General features: G+C 39.1%; 1 protein-coding gene across 5 annotated transcripts in view; it reads left to right on the forward strand.

Annotated features, from left to right (window-relative positions):
- The window catches only part of PCSK5 (proprotein convertase subtilisin/kexin type 5), a 287773-nt gene that overhangs the window by 76113 nt on the left and 191757 nt on the right, over positions 1-19903 (forward strand). For all 5 annotated transcript variants that reach the window (XM_067569064.1, XM_067569066.1, XM_067569067.1 and 2 more), the window contains exons 4-5: positions 9010-9153; positions 11505-11581. In XM_067569064.1, coding sequence (XP_067425165.1) covers positions 9010-9153; positions 11505-11581 — 221 coding nt within the window. The remainder of the gene's footprint in view (positions 1-9009; positions 9154-11504; positions 11582-19903) is intronic.

A 19903-nucleotide genomic window follows, 5' to 3' on the forward strand; every position in this document is an offset into this window, starting at 1 on the left:
ATGGTCTATATTGCACAGACTTGTTACATTTCCATGAGAATTTTCTTTTCCTTTTATTATGATGCCACTTTACTTTATATGGCATTTTGCATACAAATTGTATCCTAAAATAATTTACACAGTTAAATAATACAGCCATAAAGCTGAAAATAACACCAAAGTGAAGGTGAAATTAAGAGGCAGGAACAAGGGAGAAAAGATATGTTTTCAGCCAAGATTTGACAGGAGATAAGGCAGAGGGATAGAAGAAGTTAGTTCTAATTGACAGGAGCTGTGGAGATGAAGGTTCTCCCCACAACGGGCGTGAGATTGTGTGAATGAACAGAGAGGAAAATGACAAGTAAAGGGAGCAAGGAGCCTCCAAGAGACAAGGTCGTAACATTAGCACAAAATAAAATACTATAGAAATGAGACAAAAATCAGTGATCATGACATTAATCATTTTTACGGTAGATTAATTTCTGGGAGTGTATTATGTTTCACTCTTCATCTGCTTCACTATGCTCTGATTTCTTTAACTGGGCTCTGGACCTTCCTGTCATGCATCACCTCTCTTTCCCTGACATTGGTGACCTCTGAAAAGTTTGAAGACTCTTATTGATAAATAAAGCTATTTATATTTCCCTACTTTCAACAAATAAGGCCTGGTCTACATACAGATTTTGTACCAGTATAACTATGTCAGTAAGGGATGTGAGCTTTTACCAAAATAATTATATTGGTATACTGTGGACACAGTTATACTGGTAAAGGTGCCTTATATTGGTATAGCTTATTCCCCTTCTCTACAAGAATAATGTATACTAGTATAAAGTGCCTTTGTACTGCTATACTAGTATAGTTACAGCAGTACAAATTTTGAGTGTAGACAAGAAAGTCCCAAGGAAATGAAATCAACTAAAACCCTCCACTCTCTTCTCCCTACCACACACTCAAAACAACTTGATGTAGCACTAAGGCTATGACTGCACTTCTGTCAGCATGTAGAGGTCTGACGAAGTGGGTTGCAGCCCATGAAAGCTTATGCCTGCAGAAATTAAATTTGTTAGTCTATAAAGTGCTACAGGACTCTCGTTGTTTTTGCTGTATACAGACTAACACGGCTACCCCTCTGGAACTTTTCTGCATGTAGAGTGCAGATACTGCATGCCCCCACCCTCCAGCACAGGTATAAATAACAGTGTAGACAGTGAGGCCCTGCTTAGGTGAGTAAAGACATGCCCAGAACTTTAGAGTATATACCCTACCATGGATTTCTACATGTCCAACCACTGCCTCCCCCCTCTACACTACGCCGCTGCCTCCTCATTGCTCAAGACTTTCCCCATCACGGTAAAAGGCTCTGGCTGCTCTGCTGGAGGCTTTCCCTGCTGCCTTCCCCCCTGTCAGAGCCTTTCACTGCCGCATGTAGCTATATGTACCCTAGGTACTATCACAAGTGTAGATCAAGCCTCAATGGGTATGTTCACACTGCAATTAGACACGTGCAGCTGGCCTGTGCCAGCAGACTCAGGCTGGGGCTAAGGGGCTGTTTAATTGTCATGTAGACATTTGGGCTCAGGCTTCAGCCCAAGCTCTGGGACCCTCCCCACTTCTCAGGGTCCACTTGTGATTTTCACTAGTTTTCTGGTCTACATAGAGTTATTCATGGCAAACAAGACATGAATTTTTAAAAGTGAAAGGTTAGTTTCATGTAATCATGTGACTTCATGGCACTTATGGAAAGGACCACATGTCTTGAGATGCTCGATAAAATTCTCCTATACGTCTTTCTTTTGCAGGAATTAGGGCAAGTCAAATAAAAGCACAATGCAAAGGCCGCAAAATGGCAGAATGGAAAGAATGATGTATCTGTGGAGTAATTCCCCCTTCCTGAATAATACAACCCTGGGGTTGAGACTGCACAACTCAGGGCAGGGAGCAACCACTTTGTGCACATGCTCCTTCTAACAGAATTTCCAATTTTTCTTAGACAGGAGTTAAAGCAGGTAAAAATGGCATTAACTTCTGGTCCACTCTGATGTCCCCCCCTGGATGAGGGAAGTAGGGTATATGTTTAATGGAAGCATCCTCTCAGAACACTGCTACCAAGTGAAGGATGGTGCCACAGAGCTACAAGGAAGGCTCTGAATCCAGGAGTCTGCAGCATTCTTTCCTCTTGAATTCCTAGGACCCACAGGACTGGGAAGTCATATCTCCAACCCTCTCCGTGACCTCCAAACCCATCCCACATGAAGGGAGCATTAGTAAATATTTTTGCTAGGTTCACCTCCTGAATGCTTTACTGCAGAACAGTATCAGATGATGCACTGCTTCCTATTTTTAAAAAGGAATTTATTGAAAGTTGTTTCAGACCAAACATTTTGCCTTAATAGCAACTTCCATTTGGAGGGAGGGGTTTATACTGGAACTTTAATTAATTTAATAATTAAATTAATTTAGTAGTCTCTTGAAGTTGATGATACCATATGTCAACATGCAGCAAATCTGTGTGTGTATAGTTACAAGGTTAGTTGTCACAAAATAAATATGAATACCTGATAAACTAGTACATAAATTTAGCCCCCAAGAAAGATTTGAACCTAAAGTTCCGGGAAAAATAGATTAATAAATTATAGGGCCAGAAGGGACTGTTATGATTATTTAGTCTGACCTCCTGTATAACTGGCCAGGGGAATTCCCTAAATTAATTCCTGTTTGAACTAGAGCAGTTCATTTAGAAAAACATCCAATCTTTATTTTAAAATTTCCTGTGATGGGAAATGATTGAATATTCTCAGTGTATATGTGAGATACATATATTTTGAATTGTTCTCTTTATGGAAAGACTAGAAGTTTAGTGTTAGTCACAGAGTAACCTGAGTCATGAGCTCATTTTTTAAATAGAGATCAGTTAGGTTCTGTTGCCTTGTATGTTATTTTTGTTTCCCTATAGCCAATAGTTCTATAAATATAAGGAACCCATTTATATTGATTCCCTGTTCTGCTTCTCTGTTTAAAGAAACTTATAAAATAATGTATGTTTATGATTTATTTCCTCCCACCGGCCTCTAAATATATTTTACTTGCTTACTTGAAAAATCAATAAAGATCAATGGCCAAATTCATCTCTGGTGTAACTCAGTCAAATACTTTGGAGTTATACTTGGGATGAATTTGATGCTAAATATTTAATACTGTATATTTTTCAAATATTTCATCGGAAAGATACCCCAATGGAAAAAAGTAGCAGTTTGGTAAAAAGCATTCTTTCAGACGTTGAGCATGAGATGAATCAGTCCCTTTAGTATTTCTTACGTCTATAGGCCTTTAAAATGCTGTGATCCAAAATTGTTCAGAGGTGAAACTCTGAGGAAAAGAAGTTTCTATACAGACAGTGTTTCCTGTTTAAAATACAATAAATATTGGATTACATTTAAAAAATTAAAAAGTTTATTTCCTGCAAAGATTCCCCCTAAACATTGAAAGCCCCCTTTCATTTATCAGTAGCTTTGATGGAAGAATTTATTCTCAACATTAAAAATGTGACAAACACCTTTAAAAGAAGCATTATTTTAAAAAAGATTATCCCTCAGTAAACACAATTTATTAACTACCTAATTTGGGAAGATGAAGAAAAATGAATTCAAGTTGAGTACATTTCGTTCCTGAGTTATATTGGTCCTGAAAACATGTTTTCTTTGTTTATATTGAATCATATAGGCCATTTTAACAATGGATCTATCTATCTACCTAGACTCTTAGGTCATCCGTCACTGTGGTAACTGAGTGCTTCCTCCCCACCATTCAAAATTAAACTTGTTTCATATCAAAAGGAAAGGGAAATGGCAGATGGTTTATTTTCATAGGAAAAGAAAGAAGAATTATGAAGTACAGTATTAATTTTGATCACAACACCAAATTCTACCAAATCAAATTGAGGATGGCATCAGTAAACCAACTCCACTAAAGCTAAGGGCAACTAAATTCTGCTGCTTGCATATACATACTGACCAGCTAAGAATAATGTCCTGGCAGCTAGTGGTTAACCAAACATCCAACACTGAATTTCCTCTGACAGAAAAGGCAGAAAGTCTCTTCCCCTGACAACCCCATTGTTAACCAAGATCCACCTCTTGGCTCCATGCAGTTCTCTGTCTCTTCCACATGTGGATTTTAAGGATCGATCAAGGCCAAACAATTTGCCCTTGACCATTCTTACCGCTCTACCTCTGACCCCATGCAACTTTACCACATCATATACTGTATCACACTGTATAGTACAGTGGATGAAGCTCCTAGACCTAAAGAATGTGCACCATAAACTGCGAGGTCTACTGCCTGTGACAAGACCCTTTTTTACTACTGTTCTAAATGAAACTCAGGAAGAGTCAGTCTTTTTACAAGATTCTTTTTTCCCTATTAATTTCTGGTTGTGGGGCTCATAGTTGGAAGATGTACTGGGCTTCAAAGTATTTGTACTGTTCTACCAAATTAGTTCTAGACCTGTCAGATCTTTGACATGATCTTGAACCGCTGCTAACTTGAGAACTGCTGGAAACCAGTGCTTTGTACCAAGTGATAGCATTCAGAAGGCATAACACCAGCAATTTGTGAGGGATTGGCTGTTAAAAACTTGTTTGAATCCAAGTGGCGGTAAAAACAGGATGGAAATCAGAATTCTTTATGGACTTGTCAAAGACTGAAAAGAATACCTCATATAGCTTTTCTCTAAATTCATTTTTGACTCTGGAATTTCACAAGATATTGACTTTAAGACTATTACTGGTTCCTCAGTCTATTGGTTCCTTTTTGGTATTGATCCATAACTGGATATAGCCAGTCTCAGACCTCTGAAATTAGCGCACCAGACCAAAAATGCTAAGCTAATGAGAATGACAATGAGCTACATTTGAGAGAGAATGTAACAAAATAACTAAGAAACTCCAGGCACACGTCTTGCATTGAAAGAATGAAGTATATCATCGAAAACCCCTTTAATAGCTGAATCACTCCTTTTAAACATTGTGTCTGCTTCTTAATTGCAGGAATAGCTTCCAAACTGTCCACCTCCAAGTGATTCTTTTGGCCTCCCACCTCCGTAAGACTTGAATTGCAAGTATGAGAGAAGTTCTAGACCTGTAATTTTCCTCACAACACCTCTCTCACTTCCTAAGCATCTTTGGAACACAGGAGTCTTTCTACACTTCAGTAAACGCTAGCTGCAGTGTCATTAACATTTTGCAGTTAAACAGTCCAAAGAAAAACATCGTCCTTTAACTGCCTTTTAAAAAACTCAGTCAAATTATAGTGGATGGTTGGGTGAGGGGTTGTTTACATCTTTTGATGGTATCCTTCCGGCAGTGGGCAAAAACAATGTATACTAAAATGATGCTGTTATACTATGACTAACTATCTTAGCTGATGGTACTTGTGCAAGAAATGTCTGAATCTAACAAGCTTGTCTTTGGGAAGGTGGGACTCCACAGACTTGCTTAGTTTAGCCTATTCTCTGTGGAGGAGGTGGAGAAATCAATCAGCAGTACTTACACGAGTGAATCTAGTAATAAACCTTTGACTCCCAACATTTTGTATGATGACTTAACAAAGTTGGTTGGTGGGTTTTTTTGGTCTGGACATTGTTGAGATAGATTTGACCACTAATCAATATTTTAAAATAGCCAGCCAAAAGAAAAATGATCCTTAGAGCTTCACATCAATAGAGGTAAAGATCCCTCAAGTTTAATTTAATGCATATGAGTAGTTCCATTGACTGAAATAGGATAACTCATGTGCTTGTGTAAAGTTAAGTAGGACTGGGGTAAAAAAACTACAATTGCATACTCAAAATCATATTCCAAAAAAGGGAACAGGGAGAAAATACACTGATATTATTGAGAATTAATAAGGTGCTTGAAATACTTGCCCATTAACACACACAAAGTCCAATTAATTTTAGGCACTCACTTCCTTATTTTAATTACTACTTTATTCATTATTTAGGTAGTGGACAAGAATTTGGAGACTGTTCCTTACATTGTGTTACGGGATGGTGTGTAGCTGCACCGTAGTTAAGGTTGAAAGAGCAAGCTAAATTTTCAAATTGCTTTAAAATCTAAATCCTAAAATCTAAAATCTAAAATGTAAAACCTAGTCAGACTGGCCTGAAAAATGGTATGCCAGTTCAGAGTGTAAGGTACTGTTTGTGGTGCAATTTGGGACTACAAGAGCTGATTGTGGGGCAGGAGGTCTGTGGTGGAGAGAAGCTTAAAATTGATGGGGAAAAAAGAAAAGGAGCCAGAGACAAAAGAGAATGAAGGAGATGGGAGCAGGGAGGCAGTCAACTGGAAGCAGGAGAGAAAGATGATTCTAACAGCAGCATTTTGTCTAGATGAGTAGGGAGAGGTGAGAGGAGGACAAAGAAGTTCCATAGTCATGGTTAGAGATGACAAAGGTGTTGTTAGTAGTAGGACTGGAAAGGAAAGGATGGATTTTAACAAAGATGAGCTGCATCCTCAGCTGCAGTTGAGATGTGCTTGGCACAGATGAGGATGGGAATGAGGGGTGGCTTTGTACCATCTTTTCATCCCTCGATACGTCACCTACGCTGTAGCTGGAGGATGGGGTGGGTGTAGAGATATGCTGGCTGGAGATTTCCCTTGGCCGGGGGATTCCCCAGCCAGCCATTTAGCTTGGCTGTCTGCCCAGTGCTGGAGCACCAAGTGGGGGCCAGGACCGGCCCATTGTATTAAAAAAACCAATGACTCATTCAGTAATGGACTAGGTGTATCTTGTCTTGTCTTGCTTTTTTGTACACAGGAATTCAATTAATACCTGTGTGCAGGAAAAAGGCCAAAGGGAACGCCTGCTGCTGCCACAGAAGCAGAGATTCAGGCAAGAGCAGCCTTCTGAGATCACTGAGAGAGAAAGGAGTCATCTTCTGGCAGAGATCCAAAGGGCTTTCAGGGGAAGAAGACTTAAAAACCCATACACTTACTCAGGGCGAGTGGTGAGCTCGACGAAGAAGCAGAGCAGCCAGAACTGCTAGCTCCTTCCCCAAGGGGAAGAGTCAAGCCTAGGAATAGAGCAGCCCAAGGGCTGCTGCTCAGTTCAAAGAAAGGGAGTAGAGGAGGGAAGATCCAGTGGTGGGTTACATGTTGGTTCTTGAAAGTCATCTTTTCTGTGTCTGCATTGTGTCAGGCTGAAGGGATTATGTGTTATGTTACCTGTCAGGTGTTGCCCCCAGACCTACTGGAGAATACTTCACCTTTAGTATTGGCTTCTGGCTAATAAGTCTACTCCTCTAGCTCACAGGCATCTGGTAAATTTGTCACGGCATGATCATCTCAGAGTGGTAAGTGTGGTTCAGTAGATTGACCATGGGGCAGAAAGGCAGGAAATCCCACCCTACTTCTTCCTCTGACTTGCTCTGTGACCTTGGGCAAGTCACTTCGACCTTCATATCTCCATTTTCCAACTGTAAATGACAATGATATTTATCTACCTCTCAGCTGTTTTGTGAGGATTAATTGGTTGAAGTCTGTAATGTACTTTGAAAAATACAAGGGATCTCTATGTGCTAAGCACTATTATAATTCTATTGTCCGTACATCCCAAAGGCTTTTGAACAGCTACTCCACAAAGTGTGCAGAAAAGGAAGTGAAGAGTGTTGCTTGCCTTATAAAACAAACTGTCTCCACATTTTTTGAATGATATATGTAACAACTCTACTTTAGAACCTGCTCTAGATATTCGTTGGACTTGATCTCTAAAGTTGTACAAATGCCTTGTTTATACACTGCTTAATAGCATAGCCTTGCTTTAGTGACCTCTAATAAACACTGTTAAATCCACTGGTTTGTATATTATGTAAAGGTGCATGGGGGTGAATGGAGGAAAGAGAGGTTTCAGTGGTAATCTTACATTCATTTACATCAAATCCTGTGCTAACAAATTGCCTTCAATGGGGTTACCCCATTCCCCTCCCTCTGCATGTAAGTCAGGGCAGAATCTGTCCCTTTTTATTTACTTGCACTGTTTACAGTTTCCAAAATGCTAAGACATTACATTGAGGTGCATGTACGAGGAAATGGGGAGGGGGGGTGAACGCTGAGAGTTCTCATGTGGCTACTGTTGCTATGATACTAGGTTCAAGCATCTTTCTTTCTTTCTTTCTTTCACTGAGCTGGAGAAAAACAACGCCGATGAGGGTCTGAATGGTACAGGCTTCCCAAGTGAATACCCAAGTGTCACTTCTGATTTTCATGGCAAGCCAGATTTCTTCATGTAAACTTGGGATGTATTCATGTCAGAGGAGAGTCATTCAATTTTCATGTACCCTAAGATCTCTCCGCAGCCATTCCTCAGCAAGTTGTACCCCAAACTGGTGACTTATAGCCATCTACAATTCATTCAGGCACCTTAAGCTGCAAGTTTTTCAGAGGGTTGTTTTGGTTACAAGTTCCTAAGTGCTGCTCATCTCCTGCTGATATTGCACAAAACCTGCCAAAAGCCTTCTTTTGTAGATAGAAATGAATCTGGATTAGTTTCCAGACATCCAGTCAAGAAATTATACAGCACGTAAGCTCCAAAAAGCAGGTTTTGTTTCCATGACTGTTTCACTATAGACATTTGTCTACTTTTATCCATGTATGGTTTGTTTTGCTGAAAAATTCAAACACACATTTCTAATGAGTACACTGAATGGTCAGAAAAAATGTTTTTTCATTCTATACAGGGCTTCTAATTGGACATTGTGGCTACTAACTGCCCTTTTCTTTTGTTGGGTATGAAGTGTAATCTCAAAAGAAACAAGCAATTCTAGTGATTTCCATTTCATTCAGCATTTCTTTTAAATTATACTGATATTTGTTAAGGAAGACACTGATCTTCCGTTTCTGCTGTTCAAATCACTAGAGTCATCTGCTGATAATTTAATTGGTTACAACAATGAATAAGCTAATATCCCAACCTCCTCGTTGTTCAGTTATCTCCAACATCCAATGCATTTATTTCCTCTTCTCTCTTTAGCATTGCAGTGATAACACCCATCACTGTCAGTCAGATATGAACATAGTAGGTGCTTGGAAGAGAGGCTACACCGGAAAGAATGTTGTGATCACCATCCTGGATGATGGCATTGAGAGAACCCACCCAGACTTGATGCAGAATTATGTGAGTTTTTGCAGTGGTTCAGATTGCTGTTTTATTGTTCAGAATTAAGACTGCTGCTTGTAGAAAGATGACTATGTTGTTGGAAAAAAAGAAAGAGAAAGAAAGAAAGAGAATCCTTATGACAGCAACAATAAAAAGAAGGGAATTACAAAAAGTTGTACTGTATCCATTAGGTTAATACCTTGTATAGTATCAGTTTAGTATCTGATATGTCTTCCATAAGGAGTCTACATCCTGCATTGGGAGGTGGTTGAATTCAATGGTCTCGTAATTTCTCTCTCCTCCTTTCCCCCCCCCTCCATAACTAAATACTTTGACCTGTGGTCCTCACACCACCACCACTCTCAGAGCTTTTGAATGGGATACACATCTGCTAATTTCAAGGGTGTGTAGCTAAAGAGAGAGTATAAACCTTGATAGGCCAAAATATTTATCTAGTGAGACAATAGCCCCTTCCTGAAGGTCTTAATTTAAGTATATCCTCCTGAGTATTTATTTCACTTCAAGCTATATCCATCATTTGGCTAGAAAAAACATAGAGGAGAAAAGATGTGTGACTTGCTGCAAGTCACAGTAAATAAACAGGGTGCATTCATCCGCAACACTTTGAGGTCTCACCAGTATAGCTCTGTTGATTCCAATTTTGTTATTTCCAATATACACCACTGTAAATGAGAAAACCATGCCCTCTGTTTATTGTAAGTTTCATAGGGCCTTATGGGTTTTCTATATACTTATGTTTAATCACATTTAAATGATTGGTGTACAATAAGTAGGAATGTAAAATAAGTAGGAGATGCTGCTCTCTTGATAGGTAAACTTTTTGGCTTACCAAAGTTGACATTGTCCTTTCAAGCTATTCAGAACCTCAGGGCAGTCCATTGCTAGGAGGGGTTATTCGATGCCTCTGGTGTAGTAATCATCACATAGAAGTGCATGATCCTGGGTGTCTTATTGTTTTTATTAAATGGAACGTGTGTGCTGTATATGAAAAGAAATGAGGAAAACAGATGAGTGCATTTGGGATGAAATTCTCTTGTGCAAAGGGCCAGCACAAGGGGTGGTAGCCATAGGGGCGAATTTCATCCTGACAGAGCATTTAAGACATGGAGATGACACTATCATTAACAGCCCGTCAAAAAGCTACAGTTGTGTCCGCAGTTCTAAAGCCATTTATTTTGAATTAGCCACACTTGGAGCTAGATCCTGCCATCCATCCTGTATTTGAACTCTCCTTTGAAATCAACAAGGAGTTCTGCCTAAAAATCAATGGCAGGATATAGCTTAAATTGTCCATTTAAGATTAGTTTGAACTTCACATTCACTACATCTTTCATTTTAATTCCCTTATCATAGGTTATTTGAACAAGCCAGGTACAACTTTCCTCCCCGTTGAACAATCAAGCTTGTATCAGATGCAACTAACTTAGTCCCCAGTGAATGTAATGCAGCTATTTACTCCCTTCCCTACCTTCCCTCCCTCTGCCAGTGAGAAATTCCCTCAGGGCAATTAGGTGGTTTGATGACAAATGCCTTCTATATGTCGGGTTACTGCCGGTGTAGCTACAAACAGGAACATTTGAGGTGGATGTGGTAACTGGTTTTGAACAAAGAAGAGATTAAAAAGAACTACTAGCCATGTCAACACACCACATTCTACCACATCATTTAACAGAAGCCACAGAAACTAGCAGCTATTTGCACTATAAACTATTTTCAGCAGGAAGAATCTTGGTAGATGCAGAAAACATGACAAAAATCACACATTTCACGTACATTAGAAACAGTTATGCTCCCTGAAAAGGTGAGGAAGTTTAAAAAGGTATATTCTTTTCCAGGGTGTATATTTTGTGTTACGTGTTTGAACAGCATTTTAATATACATGAAAATATTTCTTTGCTTCCTAAAATTTTGGGGATTTTGCTTTTTTTAGAATATACCCAATTGTTGTTGAACCTTGATAAATTTAATGCAATCCTAGTTTGGAACAAACCATCTCTTTTTCAGGTGATATATACAGAGGTCTCAGATGAGGAATATAGGGTTTTTATGTAATAAATTTACATATGTGACAAGCAGCACATTTCCTTGTGGTTGTTGGAAAAGCACTTTTTCTCTATTATATTTGTTTTCCTCCACCGCTTCCAAAACAAATATTAAAAATGCAAATCCTGTAATTATTGAACATATAATCCTTTCCTAAAAAAGGCAGCCATCGCAAAACCACAGGAATGTTAGTTAACCTAATTACTCTCTTGTAGAAACCTGCTGAAAAATGTATGGGCCACACGAGTCAATGGCTAATTAATGAGAAACTGGTTCTCTCTCTCTCTCTCTCCTGTTGGTTACAGGATTCAGATGCCAGCTTTGATGTCAATAGCAACGATGTTGACCCCATGCCTCGGTATGATGCCAGCAATGAAAACAAGTAAGGACTATTCACTATGGCATATATGACATTTTAAATGCAGTGCCTGAAGTAGAACCTACCAAAATCTGCCAGTGTAGTAGGCATGCATCCAGATGTCTCCATAAAGCATTGAGATTTACATTTAACTCTGTATTATGAATATATAATATAGTGTGTCTCCTGACATACTGTGCAACACTCACTCTGTGAGTATAGGTGGGTGCACTTATCTGAGAATTTATAAGTAAATCCATTAATTAGAGTTCTAAGCATTTAAAAATGAACCCATTTTGACTTTGTTTTTTGGCAAGACTAACCTTGTTTTGGATGCTGTTTCTAAACCAATTTTTGGAGTCTGGTACCGTTTTGTGCGTGGACATTGCCTTAGCTTATGATTTCCTTGCACTTTTTAGTTTTTGTGTTGGTGTGAGGAAATACACTTGAGCAACTTCAATTCTAAGTTAAAGGAGTTTTGAGGGAGGAGGGGTGGATTTTAGTAGAGCTCATTTTAAACAAACAAATGGTAATTCATTCTGATTCTAATTGTATGTCCTTTGCTGCTGATGGTTAGATATTTCTGTTTGAAAGATAGATTTCTCCTTCGGAGATCAACTCCTTGTTGTATGTGATTCAGCAGTTAATTTTAATAGCCCATAAACTTCCCTGGGAGGCTCTTTGTACTGTCTCTGGGGCACCTGGAAGGGCCCCAGCGCTGTCATTGAGGCTCCTGGAGGACAATTATTTATCTGTTAAGCATGGTGCTTTGCACAGTGGAATATAATCCTTTTTATAGAATCATAGACATTAGAGGCCATTAGCTAGTCTCCCTGCCACTGCAGGATTGTTCCTACATTACATATACTGTATATTGTCAGGCTCTTTTACTATGGAAAGTATTGTAATGTTACTTGCCTGGAAGATAGATTTGCATTAGAGAAGCTATAAGGGATGAAGCCTTTTCCTTCTCACCACGCCAGTGTTTTAGGCTATTTATTTTTTCTCCTCCTGAAATCCTACAATGTTCACGTTACAGAATCCATCCTTGATTAATTTTGTCTGAAACCAGTCAATGCTGCATTATGGTCAGAGGGTTCTCTCCAAAGGACACTGAGCATCCAATCCTGTGCCCATTAGAGTCAGTGGCAAAACATCCATTAACTTAAATGGACAAATCCGGCTCCTGCAGCAGAATGGTGGTAGGCTGTGCAGGGGATGTGCAAAGAGCTCTGCTTCCAGGGACTCCTTGTATAATAGGGATGAGATATGGATGACAAGCAAAGTGGTACTGCTGGGCCAGAGGATCTCCTGCCATTTGGCTCTTCTTAGCTTCTAGTGGGGAATGGCACACGGAGCTGCAGGGTCTCCTCCAGTCTTTGGGTTGCAATAACTTACACAGCAAGAGTGGGTGGATTCAGCCAAGTGCTCAGCTTGGCTAATAAGGCTGAATGCTCTGCTAGGAATTTGCTCACTAGTGTGTTGTTTCCTCAGTGCCCCCAGCCCCTCTGGGTTTGGGAAAAAATGCTTCTTCACACAAATGTTTTGCAAAAATTGCAAGAAAAATGTATGGAAAAACAATTGAAAATGAATGCATACAAAATCAACTCACAATAGTATCTTCTCAAAGTGTGAATGTACTGGTTAAAGCCTATTAGCTGTGTAATTTAAGACTTTATACAGCACATGGATGTGTATATAAGTTTTTATCCATTATGGGGTTTTTTATAATAATATTATAGTAAGATCTGGATGAGAATTAATCAGGAGTTTGACTATTAAAAATGGTGATATAGCAGGTTGTAAATGACTGGAAAATTCATTTCACACAGAAATCTGTTTTACTGAAATTAATTAGAATAGCATATCTAAAAATTATTATTATTGATAACTATTTTATTTTGAGGTTGTATGTTAGTATATGTTCTAATTCAGGTTCTCTCATTTGCTGTTGTTTACATGTTGCCAAACATTATTGTCTAAGCACAAATAGATGCATGAACTGTTTCTTCTCCCACCCATCCTACCCCATGGGCACATCTTTCTTATCCTATTTTCATGCCAATGCTCACTTTACTGAATAACGTCTGTCTTTTCTTTACTGGAAAAATCTTCTAAAACAGTAGTGCAATTAGATAGCAATGGCCAGTAAAGCCATATTGCTTTGAAATCTGTAAATAGACTGCGGATGTGGTTTACTGTAACTTTAAACAAAAAGGCTCATCAGGAACAAGCTGTATGCTAACTTGGTGAAGCAAGCAGCAAATCCAAGATCACAGACCATGTGTCAACAAGAAAAATGCTAATGATCAAATTGAATCTGTTAGGAGATGCTCCTGGGACATATGTTAAATAAAACAGAAAAAAGAAGCAAAGAAGGCTGCAGAGACTTGCTCTTTTGAAACAATACTATAGCACTTTTCAGTTGAAGTTCTTAAAGTGCTTTACACAGAGACGTATTATCATCCTCATTTTAGTGATCAGAAAGTCAGGTACAGAAAAGTCAAGACCTAAATTGTAAGGAATGTCTACAAAATTTGGTGTGCCAACATCTGGAACCTTTGGCTTGATGATTAGAAGTCTTGAGTATCCTTAGTACTCATGACCAGATTTTTTAAGCTATGTAGGTATCTAAAAATGTAGCTAGGCACCTAGTGTGGTTTCCAAAAGTGAATAGGTGCCCAATTCCCAATAGGAGTGAGACCCCTCCACATTTATGAGAATCCCATTAGGTGCCTAGCAGCATCTTTAGGAGCCTAAATACCTTTAAAAACCTGGCTCCTACTGACTTTCAACTGGGATTTTGGTTGTTCAGTATATCTGGCAATCAGGTGCCAGGTGTCTCAAATTGGTCCTGCAAAAAACGAGGAACCCAAAATCAGTGGTCACTTTTGAAAACGTAGGTCTTAGTGACTTGCCATAGATCATAAATAGTAGTAGATATGGAACCCAAATCTCCTGACTCCCAGTTCCTGCTGTAACAACTAGGCCAGTGGTTCCCAACCTTTTTGAATGAAAGCCCCACTAGTTAACACTAGGTAAAACACACGCCTCCACTGGCCATAAACACATATAACCCCTAGAAATGCATATAATAATAATAATAATAATAATAATAATAATAACAACAACACTACATTACATAAATAATAATAATACATCACTCTTACCTGAGTAAGAAGCTAACCCTTCCCTGGCGTAGCTGCCACCACACAATTCGTGTGGCTCTGCCTCTTTCCTCCCTCACGGACTGAGGGTAATGGACGCGGACTCTAGCAGGTTGGCTGGGGCTGCTCCAGGCCCCACTGGCACAGGGCTGCTACTCTCCAGCTGGGCACCTGGCCGGTGCAGGGCTGGGGGGGGGGCTAAATGACCTCAATATTACTGAAGCCTCATGGACCCTCTGGAATCTTTGGCACCAGCCTCCCCCCTCCCCCCCAGGAGATCCTGCCCCCAGGTTGGGAACCGTTGAACTAGGCAACACCCCATTATAATTTTCCAGTTAGGAAGGATAGTGGGACAGACAAGTGTAGATCAGCAGGCTAAGTAAGCTAATTTATTTGATAAAGCAATATAATTATGAGGGTGGAATGATAAGAAGGAATAAAAAGAAATGCTGCAAAACTAAATAGGTGTCTTAGTGTAGCTGTGCTAGGACACAGCTGGGAAATGTCAGGGTACTGGCATTGTTTGCTGACTTTTCTCTTTTAATCAGTAAAGAGGCTTATTAGGAAGATAAAATTATGAGCAAGTGTAAATTTGGGTTTGTAAAAAAGACTGTAGATAAACTTTAGTGACATATTTTGAAATTATATTTAAAAATAAAGTCCTCAAGTAGGTGTAGAGAATGTGGGGAAAGGAAAAACCTTAAATCAATCTCTTGAACCTTTTAGTCAAAACCAGAGTGGGACGATAGTGTCTTTAACTACTATAGTATGTAGGAGTTCTGCCAGGAATTTACTTTGGTTCCTACAAATTGGCAGAGAGTCGTGAAGCTTGTAAATGGTACGGGCCTATACTAGAACTTCCCTTTGCACAGCTAAAGACAGCAGTTAGCTGTGGATGAAGTCATTCTTGCTATGCAAGTCATCTTGTTTTGATTTAATGCTGAGTGCTGCTGCTTAATTCTATGTCTGTTATTTATCTGTCACGTATAAACATCATTTTAAAACAACTGTGTCACTTAGCCATCAGTGCTCACTGGATAGAATGCAAGCAGATTTACTGGGTTACACCCCCGCATCATTGTGTAAACTCAGAAATTAAAGAAATGAAAACAAACATTAGTAACGTTCAAACAATTTTTCCTTTTGGACCACACAAAAAAAGGCATTTCTCTGTTTCATGCTGAGGTTTTACTTTGGTATTTCAGAACTTACTAAGCAGCCGAGGAAGTAAACCTAACTTTTTAAAATTCAGGATCTGATTCTCATCTCAGTAATCCCCATTGACTTTGATGGAGTTACTTCTGATCTGCTCCAGTGTAAGAAAGAGGAAAATCAGGCCCATAATTTCTGATTAGGAGATATATAGTTGCCCTATTGGAATACGGTTCCAAATTTTGCAGTTTTATGTTTAATTAAATTAACATATTTCATTTTAATAACTCTGTATATATTTTTTAAATGAATGAATTTTTCACAAGAACGTGTTCACATGCTGAGTGCAAGATTCATGATACAAAAGTGCTTGAAATCAGGAATCTTTGCTGGTCTAAGACCATCAAAGGTAAAAAAAATAATTGCGTTGGCTTCCTAATATCTACAGCTCATAGTACCTACACATTTTTTATATATAGTTGCAAAGTGTGGGGGGGTGGGGGGGGGGTGGGAGAGCGAGTTAATGAGTCACAGTGAGTTTTTGCTTCTGTTTGGTCCAAAATAATGAACAATTTTTTTCCAGAAGAAGAACCCATTCCAAATCATTGTCGCTTTTCTTCATTTGTCAAAGTAACACAAATTCCCATTAAAATGCCAAAAGGCCATTCATTTACTGCCGCTTTATGCAAGCTATTTTGGGTGATGGACAACAGAATCTATGTTTTAAATCATTTAATCAGAACGGATATTAGATATTTGACAGTCAGAACACCTTCTAATGCATCTTGGATGGCCAGTAAAGTGATTTCAGTGGAGTAAAGGGTTCCATGAACTTTATCATATCATGATTCAAATATGGAACAGTGAAGAACCTAATGTAATCTAACACAGAGATTCTGAATGTGTTTGATTGCTAGCACCAAAGATCCATCCTAAGAAAATGTCCGTCTCGGTTCATGACAGAATGGAGCTTTGGTAACAGACAAACATGTCCCCTTCAGGAGAACATAGCAATTTAGGAAGAAAAACTAATTGACAGTGTGTGTACTTGTAGACACACGGATACCAAACCTACAGTGGAACAGAGTTTCATCAGTTCCAGCTGCAGTCAATGTGAGTTTAGGTATTCAGCATCTCATGTAGTTCTCTGCAAGTCCCCCTCCTTTGGGGGACTATTAGGAAACTGCAGATTTGGTTGTTGTAGTCCTGTATATTTATGTCTGGGTTTCTTATTTATGAAAGTGAGGGACCCAAAAATATTAGCAAACGAGTTAACATGCTGGCAAGTGCTATGAAAGCCCAATCCTGATTTACAACACTGCTACTGTCTAGTCTTGAGTCTTACACATACCAGGCCTATAGCCATACCATTTTGTGCTGTGATTTTAGCAGATGTTAGTAATGAACAGTTTCAGGCTAGGTCAGTATGTGGGTAGATCTCCACAGAACGTGTATTTTACAAGGAGCAGTACTGGTGATTTAGCAGTTAGCCTCAGAGTTAATACTGATTTAATTCTCCATCAAAGTGGTAAGAGGCACCATGACTTTGGAGATCATGTCATCTTTCGGATGAGATATTAATTCACTGTTCTGACCATTTGTTGTAATTAAAGATCCACTGTACTGATCCAGATGTACTGTTTGCAAGAGTAAGGGAGTTAAATCCAGTCTAAAATCCAACTTGGATAATCATGTTATGTTTAACTAGATTCCCCTTACGATTTCAATTCAAGAGTATTCTTCCTCACTACCTGCCTTAAATAGTTATGTGGAGTTGCTGTGCACCATCACTCAGCTGTTGTGTCTATTCATTAGATGGCTGCATTTCAAAGACAATCCTTATATAATTTTTTCTACGTTACAGGAGGTTGAAGGGCTAAATTAATGTTTGTAGAGTGTTTTGAGATCCTTGGAAGAAAGATCCTGTAGAAACAGAAAGCATGACTATTAATAATCACATCAGACTCTGTGGTGGATTTGCTAGTGTAAGGCCATCAGAGAAATGTTACTTCTGTCCCTAAACTCTATGAGTCTATTTTCTAAAACAGGATTTGAACCTCTGTCTAAAGAGTCTACAGGCTACACTACATAATCCTCTCCAAGTTCTAAGTTGGCTCGAATGGTTATGTTTCTAAAATCAAAAGGAATACATTGCTTCGAGAAGTCATTGAAGGTAACAGATTTCCAGGGGGAAAAAGGCTAGAAAAGAAAACAAAGTTCCATTTGCTTGCAAAAGGAAAAATAAATCCCTTTCAATACCTTGGTGTTGGTTACTGAGCAGTATAACTCACTTGAATAATAGATGTGTGAGGAGCAGCAGCCTTTTCTTTCAGAATGCATAAAAATGTGTTCTCATATTTAGCTTTTCCTGTATTTACCCGAGATAATATACTGAAAGCTGTCTCTAATTATTTAAGATACTCAAAAAAGTGGACTCTCAGACAAAATAATATTCTGAAATTTTATGCCAGCACTTCTATTTCTTAAAAAGGAATCATTGAAGATGATAAGTCAGGTCATCCCTTCAGATTCTAAATCCCAGCTGGTACATGATACAACAATATATAAGAGGAAAGATGAACCCTTGTATTGATCTGAGTCTGTGGTGGTTATAGTTAAAATCTATTACTTAAGAAAGACAGATTTTTTTTCTGGAAGGAATAGGTTTTTCAACCCAAAACGTATCTGTATTTTATAGCTATTCATTTAAGTTGGGGTAGACCACAACAGCAGTGACTACTTTTGCATCATGCAGTGGTGTGATAGTATAGGTTTAACAGGAGAGCTGGGTAGAACTTGAGTAAGAAAATGCATTTCTTTGCTATTTCCCCTATATAGCAGACCTTAGAGGAAGCTGAAGAGAGTGATTTTGATTCTGCATTCTGTTGCACCTGTTTTGTGCACCTGTCAAAGTAATTCCATTGACTTGAGTTTAGATATACCAAGCTAATAGAGTAGAAAATCTGGACCACTGAATCTCCTATTCGTGTTCTGCAGCAAAATCACACATATCCAGATACACTATTGATTTCCCCTTAATATACCATTCAAAACAAACCTTTAACTACAGGTTTGATAGAGCACCCACACAGTAATAATCAAAAGCTGGTGACTGAAACTCACGCTAAACTCTCAGTTGTGAACCAAAAGTGGAGCTGCGTAACTCTAAACTAACGAATTAGGGTTTCATTAGATACTTTAAGGGCAAATCTTTAGGGTATCTCTTTCTCTTCCAAGTGAACAAACAAACAGAAAAACAAACTAAGAGTTATGTACTTCCCCAAATCTTTGGAATTGTGCCAGGCTGGGAAAGTTGCTAGCAGCAGGTCTGATATTAGCACAGGACAGATTGTCAGGGGAAATAAATGGTGGGGTACACCTCACTGCTTGTTTAAACTAAGCTTACTACCCCACCTACCATGTACTTCACAACAGTATGAGCATAGGGGCCCGGCCACATACAACCCAGCACACCGTGTCACATGCAGGCCATGAGGGGACCCTTGTTTAGTGGTTTTTTGAGAGTTATCTTGCCATGCTGGCTCAGTTTGGGGAAGAACCTCCCTGAACCCTCTTTTCTAGCTAAGGCTTAATCCAACAGCCTCTGAAGTCAATGGTAAAATTCCCATAGAAATTTAGTTGTGTGGGATTGGTGTCTTACTGCATCAACACAAAGAAGGCTAGGGTTTGGCTGTTTTGAGATGGATTCACCTCCTCTGAAATGCAGCCAGCTCTAGAGAGAAAAATGGTGTCTGTTTCATAGCGCACAGCAGCATCACCCAGAATTTAGGACAGAACACCAAACCATATCCAGTTGAAATTGTTGTGGGCAGTTAAAGTAGGCAGAATGTAATTTGGCTAAGCTGAAATTTGGCCAGGACACCATGGTTTTAAAATACTCCATTCCTTTCTTAACTGTTGTTCTGGGATTGAAATAATCACCACATGTCCAAATGAGGTCTGCAACGTGGATAAAATAGCAGGCTGTTAGCCAAGTGACCCACTGATACATCTCTATGCTGTTCCT

This window comes from Emydura macquarii, unplaced genomic scaffold, assembly GCF_026122565.2.
Source record: "Emydura macquarii macquarii isolate MOO-44397 ecotype Brisbane River unplaced genomic scaffold, CSIRO-AGI_Emac_v2 contig_2897, whole genome shotgun sequence".
In the NCBI taxonomy this organism is placed as follows: Eukaryota; Metazoa; Chordata; order Testudines; family Chelidae; genus Emydura; species Emydura macquarii.